This window comes from Talpa europaea, assembly GCF_964194135.1.
Source record: "Talpa europaea genome assembly, chromosome: 8".
Classification (NCBI taxonomy): domain Eukaryota; kingdom Metazoa; phylum Chordata; class Mammalia; order Eulipotyphla; family Talpidae; genus Talpa; species Talpa europaea.
In genome coordinates, this window is record NC_140075.1 from 87,268,582 (window position 1) to 87,287,985 (window position 19,404).

General features: G+C 38.7%; 1 protein-coding gene across 1 annotated transcript in view; it reads right to left on the reverse strand.

The window, feature by feature from the left end:
- SLC35F4 (solute carrier family 35 member F4) overlaps positions 1–19,404 on the reverse strand; it is a gene marked incomplete at both ends in the record, with an annotated part of 200,421 nt that overhangs the window by 7,708 nt on the left and 173,309 nt on the right. Inside the window, 3 exons of the mRNA XM_084239605.1 lie at positions 1,123–1,248; positions 10,232–10,451; positions 15,775–16,072. Of these exons, the coding sequence (XP_084095731.1) occupies positions 1,123–1,248; positions 10,232–10,451; positions 15,775–16,072 (644 nt within the window). The remainder of the gene's footprint in view (positions 1–1,122; positions 1,249–10,231; positions 10,452–15,774; positions 16,073–19,404) is intronic.

The window sequence follows — 19,404 nt, forward strand, 5'->3', positions numbered from 1 at the left end:
TGGCTTATTTCTCTGAGCATAATCCCTTTCAGTTCCATCCATTCAACTATTGCTTTTAATTTCAACCAAACTTAGTATATTTTTCTTTTGAGAGACTTAAGAGAACCAGAGCATGTACTAGTTTTGGGTCACATCAGATTTCTCAATGTAGTCTCAGTTGGGGGGCATGTTAGACACTAAAGACAATTGAATGAACACTTGTCAAGCATTTTACACAGAATCAATGGGCCAGGAAACGTCAGTATGGAAATGACCTTCATGCCCTCAGAGCTGCAGCGCTGGCGAATAATGAGAGGAGGCTTCCAGGAGGGATGCAAAGGGCATTTTCTTCCTTTCAGGGAGAATTTTCTCATTGAAACACTGAAAAGAGGTGAAAGTGGAGTAGTGCTTTAGCTACATCCAGAAAGTTGCCTCTTAAAAGCAGAGCTTTAGGAAATAACCTTTTAGATCTCTCAGTCTTCACGCCTGAAGTCAGGTGCAATGAATCTGAATATAATTTTCACTGATGATAGGCAACTCCAGGGGATCAAAAAATGGACAGTACATACATAGTAGAGACCCAGAGGATCCATCAGAAAGGAAAAGAGGATCTTTTGTTTTGCTAAAACTTCACTTTGCTAATAACATGAGCTCCTGGGACATGAGGTTAATATGGAAGAAACACTAAACTCTCAAGTGACAGCTTGTTAATTATTTTTAACACTTCAATGTAGTTAAAATAACTGTAGGTAAATTAAAGAAACATTAGGAGAGGTCTTACTTCTCTACCCCTACTACTTGATGATTGGGAGGGGTAAAGTACTGGAGCGCAGGCTTTGAGTAGCCAGTTCAAGTTTAAATCTGGCTGTATGACCTTGGGAAAATTTATCATTCAAAGCCTGAGTTTCCTCATCTGGAAAGCAGGGATAAGTACCTATGCCTCATAGCTTCACAGCAGTGAGTTAACACAGATGAAACTCGCTGCTCAGGCAAGTGCTCAGCATGTAGCAAGAAGTCAATAAATGATATTTGTTATTATTTAAACCACCTTTGCCTTTTCTTAGCCAAGATGTTTTTTGTCCATCTTACTTTATTATTTAAGTCTAAGCTACAAATGAGAGAGGACTACAGAAGACAGTGTACCTTATATAATGCAGATGTAGATGCAGAACCCACGGCAAATGCCACTCCAATGATGGAATCAGCATGGAAATTATCCGCATATGCCATCATCACTATGCCTGTGATTGCCATTATAGCAGCCACTATCTGTCAAAAAGAAAGCAAGAGATTAAAAGAGAAAAAAAAAATCAATGCCTCCATATCCCAGAGCACGCAATTGAAGACTTCATCAAAGTTGCTAAATGCTTCCTCAAACCCAATTATCTCAGCCCATTGCTGTTTGCATGTCGGAAGGGTCAGTATTAACAAGAAATCAGTGTGCTCGTGAGTCATCCAGGCAGAGATTATAAAAGCTGCTCACATTTCTAATTAAGGGCTAGTGATTTTAGTGTAATTACTTAGCTCAACTTCGTAGAGATTAATACCCATATTCGTGAAATAAATTTAATAGGGAGTCATTTCTAAACATGGTCATCTATACTGCATTCATTTTCTTTGGACAATTCAGCATGCATTTTAATCAGCTGCTTGGATCAATGCATGTTTTTCCATGTGACCAGGACTTGATTAGGGAGACATAATAGTGATTCAGTTAAGAGGCAAAATTTAGGCCAAAGGAAAAAAAAAGTGAATAATCTCAGTGATTTATAAAAAGCAAGCTTGCACTGTCACTTGGAATGTCAAAGGAGACAGTTTTTTCTTTTGTTTATGTGTAAATTAAACTGCAGAAAGATATTTTCATTTAAGAATTTTAGAGCATTAACTGCATAAAGTGAAATGTCCATAACTGCACTGAAATCTTAATTTCACAACACTGTCAACAGTAAAATAACCCCAAAATAAAAACCAACATGCCACTTCCTTGTGAAATCATCTCACTGACTTTAAAATCAAGATGCAACTTTGTGAGAAATTTAAACAATTTGAGATGCATCATTTTGTTAAGCTTCAGTTCTGAGTATTCCCAAGTAAGACAATTTCTAGGTAGTTTGATGACATGATTTTTTGGCCCATTTGAACATTATTAGTGAATTATTTATCACAACAAAATACGAATCTTTACTATGTAGCTGCAGACTTGCTGGAGGCTGGTACATAGCATAATAACAATGACCCATATAATTTAGATTCTGCTAAGGCAATTCTTTTGTTCATGACTGCCCAGAGCAAGTGCACAGTGGGTTTTAGGGCCGACTCCATACTAAAGCATCCTTTATAACAAACAGCAGGAATGCCTGAGAACAGATGCCGATGTGTCAGCAGTGAAAAACCATCTTCATAAAGTGTTATCCAGGAGGCTGCTTGATGGGAGGTGTTTCTCTTGCTGAGTGAATATCATAGTCTCCGGAGCTGCCAGGCACGTGTTCTTGTTAGATTATGCCTCAAACTACAGGGAATATAATTTAATACACACACCACGAGGTGTCAAGGAAATTTTCCAAACAAAAAGTAATAGACTCATAAATAAAGATGGGGAGGGGGTAATCTAGACCTGGAAATTATGTGAGGCTTATCATTTTCTTTGATTTGGGGACTTACAGTTCAGCCAGAGATTTGCAATAACTCTTGAGGCCATCTGATTCCAAGGAGTTGAAATGGTACATTGGAAACTGGCATTTTCTGAGTTTTTTCTGGGTTATAGTATTCATGTGCACAAATAGATATACTTCACAAGATTTAACTTGTAGGATAACATATTTGAATATTTGTTGACTTTTGATCAGTAATAAGTTGCAATTTCTTCATGAAAGAAACAAGTGATTACTTTAAGACAGGGTTAATAGAACACTGGGTGCTAATTCTACTGAGCTTTAACATGCTGTGCTGTTACATATTTAAAATGATCAAAAACATCCTACAATGTATATCTGGTTCAGTCTACCATATATAATATATAATTCTGGGTTTAGAGAATTGTGACAACAAACAGCTCATACAAAAAACAAGCAAACAATAAAAAACAAAAAAAAAAGACTGTCTGAAAAGTGACAAACATTTAATACTGTTACTCCAGGATTTGACTACAGCTGGGAATGCTTCCTTTTTTTGAGTCAGTCATTAGTAAAAATACAATATGCATAATATTTCTATTATAAGGTTCCTCGAAGTAGGAATTGGATATGGTCAAAGATTACATAATATTATAGCAATTCAGGCCTCTTGAAGATCTCCATTACATTTTATATTCAAGTCTCGTGAAAATATTAGCCTGGACCACTTGCACTGACATATCAATTACACCAGTGTCTCTTTCAATTGCCTTCATGGAGAGAAGCATTTTTCACTCCAGGGGGCCAGAAAATGCTGTTAATTTAAATTTCTAAAAGCATAAAAATTTGAATATTTGAGATGATAGAAAAATTCTTCTCCACGGTAGAAACAGTAATTTATAGGTTAATAATCTGTAAGTTATACAGGTTTCCTGGGGGGAAACAATAAGTGAAATTATTTTCCCCACTTTTATTTAAATTTCACAATTCTCTGATAGATAAAATTCTCTATGACCATGTTTTAAGAAAATTTCAATATGTTTCTTATCTGCACAGTTAGAAGTAATGAAAAGGATCTCAGCTAATTTAGAAAATGCAGGAAAGCCTTGGGTGGAAGTCCTATTTGGAATGGTTGCTCAGATGATCCCAAGTGGCTGTGTTTGACACCATTAGTTAACTTCATCATCCTCTTTACATGTGCAGAGAACAAACAACCCAAGCCCAGATCTGAGTCTCATGCATTTTCAGAATTAATCAGTTATCAGAGAAAGATTAATAGTCTGTACTCCTCAACAGAAAAAGACAAGGTTCTTCTCAAGGTTCAGCATACTGGAAATGTGTCAGTGGGAATGCAGTGCTTTAAATATTGTGCCAGAAGTGCTCATAAGTGCACATCCATCCACGTGCGATAACGAGCATAAGCTGAAATTGCACCATCTCAGGATGCCATCTGTTTGTCTTCAGAAAAACAGCTCTCCTCACAACCAATTCCAGTTCTGATCCCATAACAAACCAGAGGTATCTAAACAAGTTAGAAAACCCATCACTGCCATCCCCTGAATGTGGTTTGGATGAGAATGTTAGCAACCATGGTGACCACAAGACCACCAATGCCTCATTTTTAACTTTCCAAACCTCTTGGTCCTGAAACACCATGGTGTGTCTGGCTGAAGTGAGCACCTTCCCTGAGGAAGAGGATTTATTTCTTTATTGTCAGCATGCTATCTGAATGACGTCACCTCCTGGGCGAGTCACCTCCCTCTGCAGACTCAACCCTGCCTACTCTACATCAACTTCCAGGATCAATCAGAGGGACTTCATGAGTCTGTGCAAACCTGTTTCTAAAGCCCAGAGAACTTTAAAGTTAGACATTTGTAACTTGTTCTGTATAGCGCCCTGCATGTGACCTTGCATCACAGCAGGTTTTTCTCTCAAAGAATGTGTACAGATAAAGTTTAGAGAAACATCTTTCTTTTGACTGTTTTTGTCTTCTTGGTCTTTATTTTTTCTCCGTTTTTAATGCAGACTCTTGGAAACCACAAGAATCTGGCCCTTTTCTGAATCTTCACAAACCTGATGACCTTCACTGAGTTCCCCATTGACAAATGCATCCCAGAATTATTATGCATATAATTATAGCAGTTTTTCTAACATACTGGATATTGAGATGAAACTTTAACTGGTTCTCTTTCTACAGTGTTCCCTCAAGGATTTTTTTTTAAATTAATTTATTTATTTATACAAGCACTGGGTACAGTCAGAGGCACGGGAGGGCAAGAGAATTCACCAGAGTCAGAGGGGAGAGCACAGCAGGCAGACTGACAAAGTATGCTGCTGAGGGGAGCAGTGGGCGGCAGGAGAGGTCTGAGTGCCATGTGGGACCCTCACCCGGTGGCCGGGGATCAAACCAGTGCTGCAGAGGCTGCGGGCAGCTTTGCAATCCGGCGCTCAACAGCTGCGCCACCGGGGAGGCCCTCCCTCAAGGATTTTAACATTCTAAATAAGTGATTGTAACCCAAATATTTTTCCTTAATTTACTCTGTTTGGTTAACTCTGTTTTTCTGAAGCCAGGTGGCAAATGGAGGAACTTTATTGGCTCACATGAGCCCTTAAATCCTAAGCTTACAGAAGTCTCTAAAATTGAGGACCTCAAAATTATAATCCAGCAGGATTGTATTCAAGTTCAAGACTGAAGGTCAGCAGCTGAAGGTATGCTATACCTTAATACCTTGGCCAATAAGAACTTCACTGATGAACATCCTCTTCTCTCTAAGTGTATTTTGATAGAGTCCACTTTGAAAGACATATGCTAGACAGAATCTTTACATTTGTCCACATCACATGTAAAGTTCTATAAAGAAGAACTCTCGGTCTCACTCAGATCCAGTGAAATAGAACAAGAGTGAATGTGAGATGTGCAAGAGGCAGGTAGTCTAAAGTCATCCAGATTCTGCATGTGAGGTGGAGGTGGGGGTGTCCCTAGTACAGGACAAGCTCACACCAAACACTGAGCCAAGAGTTGCATACTTCACCACCCTGCCACAAATACTCATCTGTTTTTATAGGAATAAAAACAATTTGAAAATTATCTCAAAAGGAGAACATGTGAGAAAAGAAGAAAAGAAACCCCATAAGACTAAAGGGTGTATGTAGATTGACTGAAATTCATTGAAGAAGTTGTGGATTCCTTATGGGCATAAATACGGGAGTCATTATAACTCAGCTTTCTTCTCCCTGTAGCCATAAGTCATTCCCTTATCAAAGGGGGATGAAAGAGGAAGTCCCCCTATCCATCTTTTAATGCCTCCTCTAGGAAGTAGGAAGATTCTGGATAGAGGATTCTGCACTGTACGTGAATGAACGGTTATGGCATAAATGTCAGCTAAAGGCAAGATGGAAACAAAAGGTTATCTAAATATGAATCTTGTCTAAATATGTAATATTGATACAAATCAGTGTCACTTCAGCCCTACTGTCCTGATTAGTGCTCTGGAGCCCAGTTTAAGTTCAGAGAAGTGTAGTTTAAGCAATGATGGATTCCATTTTACTGGTATATTCCAATAAGTCCTTGGTGGATCTTGGAAAGTCTCCAGAAAAGCCAATTTGGGGAGCTAACTGGACCGGGACACAACTAGAATTAGAAAATATGTGGCAGTCAAGTTGAAAAGACATGAATTCATTTCCAAAATCTGCTAAGTGTGTGGGGTCTACCAAACCTTCTCTATGCCCCCCCAATTTTCTCCAAATGTATGAAGAAATTTGAAAATGAAAGAAAAATTTCAACTAATATATAAAAGGAGGGACAATATCTGAAAGAAAGGGTTTTAACTTTCTAGTCTGGCATCTATTCTTCATTAAAGTGAAATAGAGACCAGCTACAGAGAAAAAGACTCCCTGCCAGTGGCTTATTTTCTTTGAGAAGAACCTTCTTTTATTGAGGTGGTTTCTCTGATTCTCATGAATTTGAGAACTCTAGCTAAACAAGACAAAGCCTCAGAGATGAAAAACAACCATCCTCAAAGTTTTAAGTGCTGAATTCTCATCAATACTTTTGCAATTAAAAAGTTATGTTTTAAAGAAGTTTATAACATTATGAGATGGTCATTTATCAGCTGTAAGCAACTGCCCATGACCATTTTTTAACACACCAAAGTTTATCAGAAAATTGGCTAAAATGATTTCACAATACAGAATTAAATATATAACAGATTCTCTTTCTATCCATAATTCAATCAATATTGTAAGGAAACAAAATATTGTAAAGTTATTCCTAAGACATAATTTGTACATTAGCATTATTAATTCTAGTGAAATGGTACTCCAGATAAACATATGTATTGATATTATAACATGAATCGTCCTTCACTATGTCCATGGTGCTATTTCGACATAAAAATCTAAGTAGGGAATGCCATATATTTCATCTCAAATATGGTCATTCTTGGGACCAAAGTGAATGAGAATCATAATTCCACAATAATCTGTTTCTAAACTACTGAAGACTCAGCAAGAGTCAGAAATATAAATTTTAACCTGATGATTGAAGCAACCCTTTAACTATTAAAAAAAGAAGAAGATGGGCCTCCCCTGGTGGCGCAGTGGTTGAGCGCTGGTCTGCGAAGCTGCCACAGCCTCTGCAGTGCCAGTTCGATCCCCGGCCACCGGCGAGGGTCCCACATGGTGCGCAGACCTCTCCTGCCGCCTGCTGCTCCTCTCAGCAGTGTATTTCATCAGTCTGTTCTGTTCCCCGCTCTGGCTCTGGTGAATTCTCTCACCCTCCCATGCTTCTGACTGTACCCAGTACTTGTATAAATAAATAAATAAATATTAAAAAAAAAAGAAGAAGAATCCAAGTAGGGTGGCATTTGAAGGGTTTGTGCTTTATATTATTTATGGATGTAGGCAATGAGAGCTGCATTTATGTTGTCTGTATTCTATCTGCCCCCCCTTAATTTCTCAAATGACCTAATTATACATGTTCTCAATGTGTCTCAGGAGGAAAAGAATTGCTGATATTGTCAAAAGGCAAAATGCTGAATACGTTTGGTGCTTCTCGTATTCCATGGCCTGATTATGTGCATCATTAAAATTACACCTTGACATTTTTCTGGAACATGGCATTAAACACTTCCCAATATCTCACAGTAAGAAATGAAGCACTTACTATCATTTAGAAAGAAAAATATCTGACTTATAAAACTGACACTAATGTTTACTATTTTTCTATCTATGATGTTTTAATTTATGTATATACCTATTAGCAAGTATTCATTATCTTGTCTTATTACTTCAGATGCTGTATTAGTTGCCTGAAGTTGCTATAACAAATTATCACTAACATGATGACTGAAAACTACAGAAATTGGTTCTCTCACAGTTCTGGAGGCCAGAAGTTCAAAATCCGTCAGGGCCATGGTCCCAAGAGCAGCTTTGGGGGAGAATACATCCCTTGCTTCTTCCAGATTCTGCTGGGTGTCCTGACATTCTGGGCTTGTTGTCACATCTTCTTGATCTCTGTCTCTGGGGACACATAGCCTCCTCTGTGTGCTTCTCCTGTGTGTGTCTTTTATAAAGATACTTGTTAATGGTTTTAGGGGCCACCCAGATAATCCAGGATGACCTCCTTGCACAATATTTTTTATTTTTATCTACAAAGACCTTTTTCCAAATAAGATCACAGTCACAGGTTAGGGAGATTAGGACATGAACTCTAACTGATGGCCACCATTCAACTTACCACAGATGCCAGTTTTCAAATGGTGATGGTCCATAGTCTCTGGGCAGATTTCCTAAATCTGTGATTTAAATGTTATAGTATTGCGTTGTTTTCCCCTTGAAAGACCTCAAATAAACACAGAACCTCTTTTGATATGACCTCTTATACCTGTAAAGTTCCATATTTAAATGCATCCATTCAATCTCATACAAATGATTTTGGTAAGTCAAAAGTGAATATTGATTTCTTTTTGGTATTTAGATGCCACAAAAAAAGCAGAAAGCCCTCAAATTGCCTTTTTTTCTCCTTTTATAACATAATCCACAACGTCTTCATGAATGGCCCATAGTAACAATAGATAGTGTCTAGAAATATAAGCATGAGTTCATTATAACCTTAAATATCTACTGGGCCCCTACTTTGTCCCTTGCAAATAAGGTCCTTTTGTACCTTATTCTAGGTATTAGAAATAGAGACAGGCTGACTTCATGGCCACATGACTTATGCAGAGGCACTGAGCCCCATGCTGAAAAGGACCCTACACTCAGTTTTATGTTCTGCTGTTGCCAGCTTGAAATTATTAATTTTTAACAGGGGAACCTGTTTTCGTTTTGCACTGAACTACACAAATTATGTAGCCCATCCTGAAAGGAGCACTGAGCAATGATATAGGTAAGATCTGCTTTCAAGGTATAATCAGGGCACGCGATGGTGAACAGCCAACACCAGGACTCCATGTATAAAAACACGATACTGAGTTTTTGATGTCAAATCAAAGATGTAGTTAGTGGAGAGCATGGGACCACATCTGGGTATATTCTCAAGGCATCACGGACTGATTCATAGCTTTTCAACCCAGTACTCATCTACTTCTTGTTCATCTCAAGCTCCAGTTCTGAATTTCTGAGAAGCATCTCCCAAAATACAACCAGAAGTTGCTAGCTGGCTATTTAAAATAAGCTTTCATGATTAATGGCATTATTTATTCTTTCTCTAATATAGACATTAATTTCAACAATTAGGGGGCAAGGATCCTGGGATCATCACAAGATACTTAGAAATTTTGATAGCAAAATCTGCTTCAGATCCAATCACAGACTTTACTTTCAGAGAACAATAATTGTGTGATGTTTCTCTTCTGGGGAAGGGCTATCATTTAGCCTTCCTGTCCAAGAATTATTTTCTCAGTATTTTAATCATGCCGGCATGCCAGATTATATGAATGAAATCTGGCTCTTTAAATCTGCTTGGTTTTAATAATGTATTTCTAACAAAGAATAAGTATACTTTTTTTAAAAAAAAAAAAATCCATGTTGCTTCTAAAAGGAATAAACTCAGAACTGAAGTGGTTGGTGGAAGTTTAATGCAGTTCAATTAAGGATTTGCACCCAAAGATACAAGTTGTTGCTTTTAGTTCCCTTTCTAGATTAGTCACACTAGATATAGTGCCACTTTTAACAGCATTGTGCCATTACCAGTGACTTTAATTACTGTTTGGTAATTTTATCTACTTACACCAATATTAATTAAACCCATCTCTGGGGAAAAAACAAGAGGGAGTTGCCCCAACATATGTTGATTGAAAAAAGCAAATCATAATTTTTTACTGTGGCTAATTTTCTCAGACTCCTCTTTCCTGAAGACAGAAGGAATTGATCACACCATTAATTCTAAATAAAGAACTTGTTTTCCTGTGTGTTTTAGTGTCTCCTGTTGAGATCAGCTGACTGTCCAGTGGAAACAATCTCTTTATCCTTTTATGATGTTGTAACTTCCTGGGCAACCTAACACACTACAGATTTCAATTTGGATCAGAAGCGATGGGAAAAGTTTTACAGAAATGCCATGAAACAAAGCAACTCTCCTGATGCCAAAGATTTATGCTTAAGGGAGGCCTTGCACATGGAATCAAGTGTGCCATTACCCTCACGCCCATGAACCTGTCTTTCAGCACTATCCATGACAGCAAGAAGACAAAGGCTTTGTTACAACAGAACAGAGCAGAGACATCCGTGGCCGTCAGCTTCTTTAAAGCCAGCAAATACAGGTAGTTAGTCAAAGTCCACAGAATAGAAAAAGGAGCAGTTCTTTTAAGAAAAAGCTTCAGTGTCAGACCATCTTCACCAAAAATCCGACTGCATTCCCTAGAAAAGAAAAAGAGGTTGGTAGTCAGGAATAAATGTGACATTTCCTGTGTTGCCAAACTCTTGACAACCATTTTCAGGGATGATAAACACTAAGACTCATCCTTCATCTGTGGAACCTATTGGACTCAGTCCTGCCACCTTCAGGCCACAGTGAGCACAAGGACAGTCTCTCGAGATTATTGCAACAGTTATTCTGCTGCTGCTGAATATCCTCAGACCAGCCCAAGAAAGACAGAAATGAACAGTTTCTGGAATTGCTATTAGAAGAGAGAAGATTCTTTCCCAATTGAAAAATGCAGCAAGTCAAGATGGCTGCAACTGTGTGAACAGCTACAATTTGCAGCCTCACATGTCAGGTAAGAGCCACACATACCTTGAGATTTCATTTCTCAAACATTATGCCTCTTTTTTGTATAGCTGCCCAAGTAGTTAATTTATTTTCCTCTTGTATTTTTAAAGCAGAAAAAAAAAGAAAAATAGTTTCTGTGATAACCCCCAAATGTCAATAAACAAACAAACAAGTGTAACTTTCTCATTCAGGTTGTATTTACATATAAACATTTAGCCATTTTGGAGAAACTGTCTGAACTTGTTGTGTAAAAACAGTTACTTCAGTCAAATCTTTGATTTGATTTCTGACTGAACTGTTTAGCCCAAGGGGCCAGTTTTTATCAAAATGTCTGAGCTGTCAATACATGCAGGTAATAAGGAAAGTGATAGAATAACAGTTCCTTTTTAACTATGGACTCAAAACAGACTTGCAATGGAAGCCACCAGAATTCAGCTGTATCTTCTTTACTTTGTTGTTCATGAACATAGACGCATTTATGGGGCAACTGTCACATGACAGGCACTCTTTTTTCAAGAAGGGTATAAGTAGCACATTCAATGCAAGTTAGTATTTGTAGATTTATAATGTGTAGGATGAAATATGCTTATGTGGCACTGGATAGTTTTATAGCTTTTGTCTCACTTTTTCTGAAGAGAAACACTTGGGCTTCAAAATAATGCAAGACAAAGTAATTTCTAGGCGATGTTTGCCTCACATGTATGACGAAACTCTCCTCACAGGAGGAACACATGAGGGAAGCGGGAGAGAGAGAGGTATAAAGAATTAAGGCCCAAGCACAGGGCGATGGACTTCAATATTGAGTCGCTTCCAAGCAGCTGGCAATGCTGGGAATTGGACCAGCTGTTCCAGGGAGGTTAAAAATGCATAATGCACACAGAGAAAATTTTAGTGGTTTTACTTTTATGTGGGAGACAACCACAAAGGAAGGATTTTTGTGAAATGAAAATGTGATTTCCCAAAGGTGAATTTTAACTTGAAAGAGACAAAACTTCAATGAAGGGATTAGATAACCTAAAGGCAAAGCCTTTTGTAAAGTAAGCAGAAACTACTCGCATTCACACACTCAGGAAAATGGATGGCTCTCAAAAGCCCTCCAGCCGCTGGGGTGTTATGAATCCAAACCACACAGAAACCAAGCAGCAGTCTCCATAGAGCATCCTGAGCAAACATTATGTGCTCTGTACTTACAAAGGGATTCTCTCCATGAGAGAGTCTGCCAGGGAGAGCTGGAGTAGAGACTCAAGCATTTATGATGACATCTACAACTATTAAATGTCTTTAAAAATATACATTTATGGGGCCTCCCTGGTGGCCGAGGGGTTAAGTCTTTGTGCCATTGACACTGAGGCCTGAGTTCGATCTTGGCCAGGGAGCTAACCCACATGGCACAGCAGACCTCTCCTGTCTCGCCCCCTGCTCCCCTCAGCAGTGTATTTCAGTAGATTCAACTGTTCTACTCCTCACTCTGTCTCTGGTGAATGCTCTCACTCCCCACACCTCTGACCTACATACTCCACTTCCTCTATGCAAAAAATAATTTTTTTTAGTAAAATAAAATAAAAATATACATTTATAAAGAATCACAGCAAAACCGATTGCCAGTTAAAGTATTTTTTTAATCACTGGTCAATGGTGGCCTTTCCTTTCCAGAGACACCATCATGCTAGAGTAGTGCGCTCAAGCAAAGATTTTGGAAACACCTGAGGGACTCTGTCCCACTGGAAAACCTGCAGAGGTGGCAACAAGGAGAGTCCACCAGGCAAAATGTTACGTGCCAGCTCCCCCACCCCAAGAGCGATCTTGTCACCTGGCTCATCCCACCCCTCCCCAGGTGCTGCTTCCTCATTTTTTTAAAATATTTTATTTTATATAATTCTTACATCATTTTTATTTTTGTACAATGTATGCATCTCACTCTGAACTTCTCCCCATTTGTCACTGCTATTTAAGGAATTAAAAAAGCTTTCCATCCAAACACCAGGTCACCTGTGTAGAACCTCCTACTCTTTAAACATGAAATTCTAGAAAATGCCACAACTCAAAAGAGAATGAATTTTTATGGGGAAGCAAATAATAAGGGGTTGATCAAAATTTCTGGACCAGAGGCACTAACAGGTGGCAAAACTTAGAATGAAGTTGCAAAACTAAAGGTCACTAGTTATGTGACTACGCTCAGCATTGTTACAACAGCTACTACTAGCCCTTGCTGAAAGTCAGGTAGTGTCTTAGCTTCATTTCATTGATACCTGGTATAGGTAAGTGTACCTTTAACTCTAGTTTCATGCTTTGTAGAGACCTTTTGTTCTCCTTGAGAAAGCACCCTTGTCAAAACTATTGTATACACCATTTTCTTAAATGTCAAATTCCCAAGGCATGTGAGTTCTCTTGATAGTATGTAAATGAAATTACTAAATTATCAAAAACTCCATTGAAATGGATATTACTCTCCATCTAGATTTGGTGCTTTATGGAAAATTATTTTGATGTTTGTGATAACAAAAAAGCTAGAAGTACTTTCATCCCAGTCAAGAGAAAATAGCCAGAGGGGCTGGTGCTATGGAATGACTTCCATTTCCAGGCTTACTTACTTACTTACTTACTCTAAACTCTATTTCCCCCTGTTCTACCATGAGAACTTTGGGGAGTGTCTTCTTGGCAGATGGTATTGTGTCTCCAGAAAAAAAAAATCAAAGATCTCTGAATTTTTTGGCAATGTTTACTTCCCTTAAGACAGCCACTAGAGAATGCCCCCATCTAAGACATTGTTTTCTGTCTGACAATAAAAGTTCTTTGATTCAGTTTGGGAAATGATCAACTTCACGCCTACCCATAGTAACAGGTGGCGGTGTCTTGTCAAATCACGAATTTTGCTAAATTCAGTGTTAGTCTGACAAGGGAGATGTGGTGGAAATGAAGTGCATTCCCCAAACAACATTTCTGTCAGCAGCAGCTCTTGTAAACGTGTTATCTTAAATAAAATGGAGCTGTCTTGCTTTGAGGTGTTCTTGAAGTACCAATTTCCTTACTAAACTTTTATTGCTTTTATCAGTATGTGTGTCTAAATTACTGGAGCATTCAAGTAGCATAGACATGCTGAGGGTACACCCAGGTATTTTCAAACAAGGGGGATTTTTGCTTGATTATCACATTCCTTTGCAATCAGTTATTAAATAGGAGCACTAAAAAAGAAATTAGACCCCAAGAGCATGTCTACTCTGATGGGAATCAAATCCAAAGTACCTGTAGGAATCACAAATAAATATATACTTTCCTCCAAACCACAAAAAGTCATTATTTTTAAATTAGTTTTTTTCTTTTAAGTTTAACTGGATTTTCATGGACACCCATGGAAAGTCAGTTCACAGTATAACTTTAATGTTTCCACACACTTCTAAACTGGTGATAGAAAATAGAAGTCGAAGACTTCACACTAAGTTTTTAAGAAAGTCATTTCTTCTAATCAGTATGCATGGGGCAAGAAAGAAGTTTGTTTTGGCTCTTATAAGGCAAGTTTACCATTATTCTGCTGAGGAGTAATAAGCTGTGTGGAGAACTGTTGCTCTCCCAGTAGGGTCCACTGAGCCCTGAGACCACTGTTCTCTCTTGCTGATCATAGAGACTGTCCTTGAAATTATTCCTTAGCTCTGGGTTTTTCAAGAGATTGTTCTTTAGAATAGACAACACTAATCCAAAACAAACCCTAGAAATCTAGTTGCAGAACCGAAGCTATCAGAAGGAAAGGGGCTCAGTGATGGTGGTGGAGGATCTCTGATGGAGGGTGTGGTTTATTACAAGGACGGTATATCCTAAGTTATATTCACTGTTGTAAACCAATGTTACCTCAACTAAAAGTGATACAATTAAAACAAAAACTGAAACAAAGAACACTGAAGAAATGTTGCCCATATAGTTTTATGCCCAAAGATAAACACATGAGCTAGGGAAGCTAAGAGAATTTGAAACTAGAGAGAAGTAAGATTCCAACATTTACTATTAGAAAGAAACTGATGTGACTGTTAACTTTGCTTTATGGAGAAAAGAAACAAAATTCAAATGGTATAATAACCAAATAATATAATAACCAAATCTATCTGTCTATCTATCTATCTATCTATCTATCTATCTATCTATCTATCTATCTATCTATCTATCTATCTGTGTGTATGAACATACACATAAGTTGAGTTATTGGAAAATCAAAAGTGGTTGCCCTTTGGCAAAGGTACTTTGACCCAAATGCTGTTTTTGCCTTCTAGAGTGACTTCCTGAACTCTCTAAAAGGGCACTGCAGAAGCCAGGTTTGCATGGAGAAACCACTAGAACTACAGAATACCAAGTTTGTGGCTGGTGAACAAACAGACAAGGCTTCACGTGCTCCCTCTCAGCAAAGAACAACATCTTTTAAATCTTCCCGGGTTTCATGAAACCAGGTCATTGCAAATTGGTTTAGGCATACTAATATCCAGAATACTATGTGAGTGTTTCTGTAACAATTAATCTCATTAATACTATTTTTTCCATGGATGTGAGGCACCAGGATGTTTATTTCTTTAATGACTTTTGGAGAAAAATAGGTCTGAGTTTTAACCTGGGTTTCATTATTTCTAAGTATGTGACCTCAGACAGTCCACTTATCCTTCTGAACCTGTTTCTCTTGTGTTAAAATGGAGGTTAATAACACAGCTTAAAAGGTGGCTATGTCCATCAATGATGAGTAAATAAGAGATATACAACCACCAGCATAATGCCTGGCATGTTGTGAACAGTCAGTATACGTGTGTGTATGTGTGTGTGCGTGTATTTTTTTTTAGAGGGGAGTGATTCTATCTCCTGGTATTCATTAACAGATCCTGCTCTCCTCATTCCCAAAGTCAACGCAACTCACATTTCAAAGAGATAAAAATATGCATTTTTGCATAAGATGTATTTTAATGCATCTCCTATTTGGTCATTTAACATGAAACCTACCTGAATTTTTTCATTGGAGATTGTTTTTCTTGAGCAGTGGCTAGATGACCAGAATAATAAACTGGGAAAAACATAATGTTCCAATTTGTTGAAAACCAAGTCATGAAAAATGGACAGTAGAAGTTCTTATAAGTAATTTTTACAATCTGTGTGGTTCCAACCCAAGACGATGACACTGACAAGATGATCAAGAGCCCCCAGATGGCCTTCAGCACCGCAGATGTGCAGGACAGGCAGCGAGCCTTGACTCTGTTTTCTTGGCTGCTGTTCTCAGGATGAGTCTGTGTGCCATCGTCCCCTGAAAACAGCAGAGGAATACAAATATGTGGAAATCAGGTAATAAAGAAGCAGACAGTAGAATCACCAGTGTTTTTTCTTTCTACCATCATTTCAAGAGACAGATGACTCCAGCTCATCTTATCTCAGTAATCTCTGGTCTGCAAGATCCAGCATGTAGCTGGACCCCTACTCCATCCACGAGGATGCTCCCAATCTTGGTGGATGCCATGCTGTTCTCCAGGTCATCCTACCTTCTTCTTTGAAAAGGCTCTGCCCAGGGCCTCCCTGGTAGTGCAAGGGGTTAAGATGCAACCTATGAAGCTATCCACAGCCGATGCAGCATGAGTTCAATCCCCGGCTAGGGAGCTACCCACATGGTGCAGCAGACCTCTCCTGCCTCACCTGCAGCTCCCCTCAGCAGTGTATTTCAGTCAATCTGCCTATTCTATTTCCCACTCTGTCTCTGGTGAATCCTCTCACCCCCACCCTCACAACTCTGGCCTGTACCTCAGTTCTTGTATGTTTAAATATATAAATCTTTTAAAAAAAAAAAAAGGCTCTGCACAGTTCAGCCCTAACGGCACGAGATATGGCCACATGACTGCTTTATCTAATCCAAAGTGAGCAGAGCTGAGGTGTGCACCTCCCAGCGGAAGTTCTGAGAGGCTTGCTCCCAAGTTCAAGCAGCTCTCCTGCTCTTCCCATCTGCTACTGGAATGGAAAATCCCAAATAGGAAATGCTCTTTCTGTCCATGTGGGAGGAGGAGCAGAACCCAGCAGCCAAAGTAGCCCTGTATCTGCTGACATGAGACCTAAGTGAGAAACAAGTACGTGTTGTTATATTCCACTGATTTTTTTTAAACACTGCAGCAAAGATAACTATAAAGTTACAAAGCAATGTGTCCCAAGAACGGAGCAGGTCCTGATGACACAAAGTCAATTTCCTGCCTCAGAACAAATTATGTTTTAATAGATTTCGGGGGAGGGGGGCACAATGAGTTTGCTTTATATTTTTACATTTACTAAGAAGTTTTAGTAGCATTTTTTTTCAGACTAAAATAGTCAAAACTCTCTGAAAGTGATGGAGGAGTTGCCTTTAAACACAAGGTTGATCCTGGAGGCTTAAGGAAGTAGTGCAGGCCACAAACTGCAAGTGCTAGAGACTGGAGCTCCTCACTTTACCTCTTGGAACCTGCCGGTTCTCCTGCTGAATGTGTTTCTACTGCTTAATGAACCAGGTATGACTCCCCTCTGGGGTAAAAACTTTTACCCAGCTAAGGCTTTCTGATACAACTATTTGGAGGAAGGAATTAGCAAGGCCTGAAAGTAAATTCTTCATTGGGGAATGTAAAAAGTAAGAAAAAATACAACAGTTATCATAAAATTTCCAAGTTTTATAAACAGGACTAAATTATTAGGGCCCTGACCTCTAGGAGGTGGAAAGCACTACTCTTTCCTTAATCTATTTCACAAAATCCTATGGAGACTCAAGTTAGGTATTTGGGCCACAGAGGTTCAAAGGTGAAAAAGACTTGAGCTTACAGTCTAGTGCAAAGGTAGAAAACACATCTAAGAGTGGATAAGGGACAACCTTGATGGATATAAGGCAAATGGAGGCAGAAGAGAAACACCTATCAAGGGGAGTGGTGGAAAGTGACCAAGAGAAACTTGCATGATGCCGTGACATTGAGATGAGTCTGCAATGTGAATTAGGCAACTCCTTGACTGTGTGCACACAAGGCCTGTACTTGATATCAGTTCTCCAAATGTTGATTATGTAGAGAGTAGAGGGGGAACTGAAAATGAATAAGAGATTCTTCTCTTGGGAGGCTGGAAAAGCCTTGTCATTCCCATCTTATAGATGAAAAAACTGAGACTTGTGTTAAAGATTCTGCAAGGTTGAACTAAGTCAGTGCGATTCCAGGGTCCAAACTTTTTATTCTGAATACTCATTTTACCTGGGTTTTCAGGTTTGAGCTCTTTGGAATTTGGAAACAAGAGTGTAAAGTTCCAACTCTGCCATTTGTAAAGTCCCAACTCTCCTGAATATCTGTTTAATTCTAGACTTAGCTTCAAACAGCGATAACCTCTGTCTCACAAGATACGTTTTGAAGTGAAGCACCATAAATTCATGAAAAGATGGTGAGTTGCTCTTCAGATTTTTCTTTTCTCTTTGGTGCACTGGAATATCTCTAGGTGACTTCTGAATCATCACAGAAAGAATAAATGATGTCTTAGGTGATCCTTAATGGTATAGCCTTTGAAATTTGTAATCTTTATCTGATAGAGCAACTCTTTATTAACAAGTATAACTGGAATATTATGTTCTTCAGATAACTGGTATAAGAGGAATATTACTGTAATGTATGCAATCCAGCTAAAACTTTTCAAAGACTTAAGTCAATTTTCGGGAAGTTATGGGCTTTAATGTCATTTCAGCACCGATTTATTTTGGATGAAGTTTTTTTCTGCTTTTGCTATTGTTATTATTATTTTTGAGAATGCAAGAGATTTTAATATGTTGTTGGCCATGTGGAAGGGATACAGAGAGAAGAGATTGAAAATGCAGGTGATAGAAATGGAAGCAAGGCAATCTGTAGACAGAGGAGTTAACATGGGAAAGGCAGAAACTGCGAAGATGATCCTGCAATGATGCTAACTGGCAAACAAAAGAAGAGAGGATTTTTGAGGCAGAAAGAAGACATTTGTTAGCATCTAACTGTTTAGCTCTTTTGGAAGGTGGAACTGTGGCTATATGCTGAGAGGAAATAAGCCTGTATTTGGGCTTGAGTCCATCCTCCAGGGAAGGCCATAAGATGTTCATCCCTAAACAGAAACAATAACTGGGCAGCAGTCCAGACCCAGCTTCCCTGAACAATTATAAAGTGCTGGGAAACTCAAGGACATACTCAAGAGATTATTCTAGCAATTCAGTAACCCAAGTAACAGAGGAGTTGGTGAGTGGTCCAGAGGAAGTGAGCAAAGATTGAAGCAAATGCTGACATGGCCTGAAGATATAAAATTGTGAAAACAAGAAGTGTTCCAGAGTCTGTTAGTCCTGAGGAGAACACGAGCAGATTCTATTATTTTACTGGTGTTTTTATCTTTCTCAGAATGGGCACAGAATGTTAGTACTAATGCCCTGGACTGAGATAAAAGACGCAGGTTTTCAGCATCTTGAAGATGAGGTAGAGGTATCATCCTTACAAACTTCATTAGGTATTGTTCAATCATGTTAAGATCTTCAGTGATTGTGTCATTTGCTTTCTATGTCACACCATAAACCTCCACACATTTCTTTTCTTTCTCCTACCTGTTGATAAGCTTTCCCCTACGCCCATTCAGAAGAAT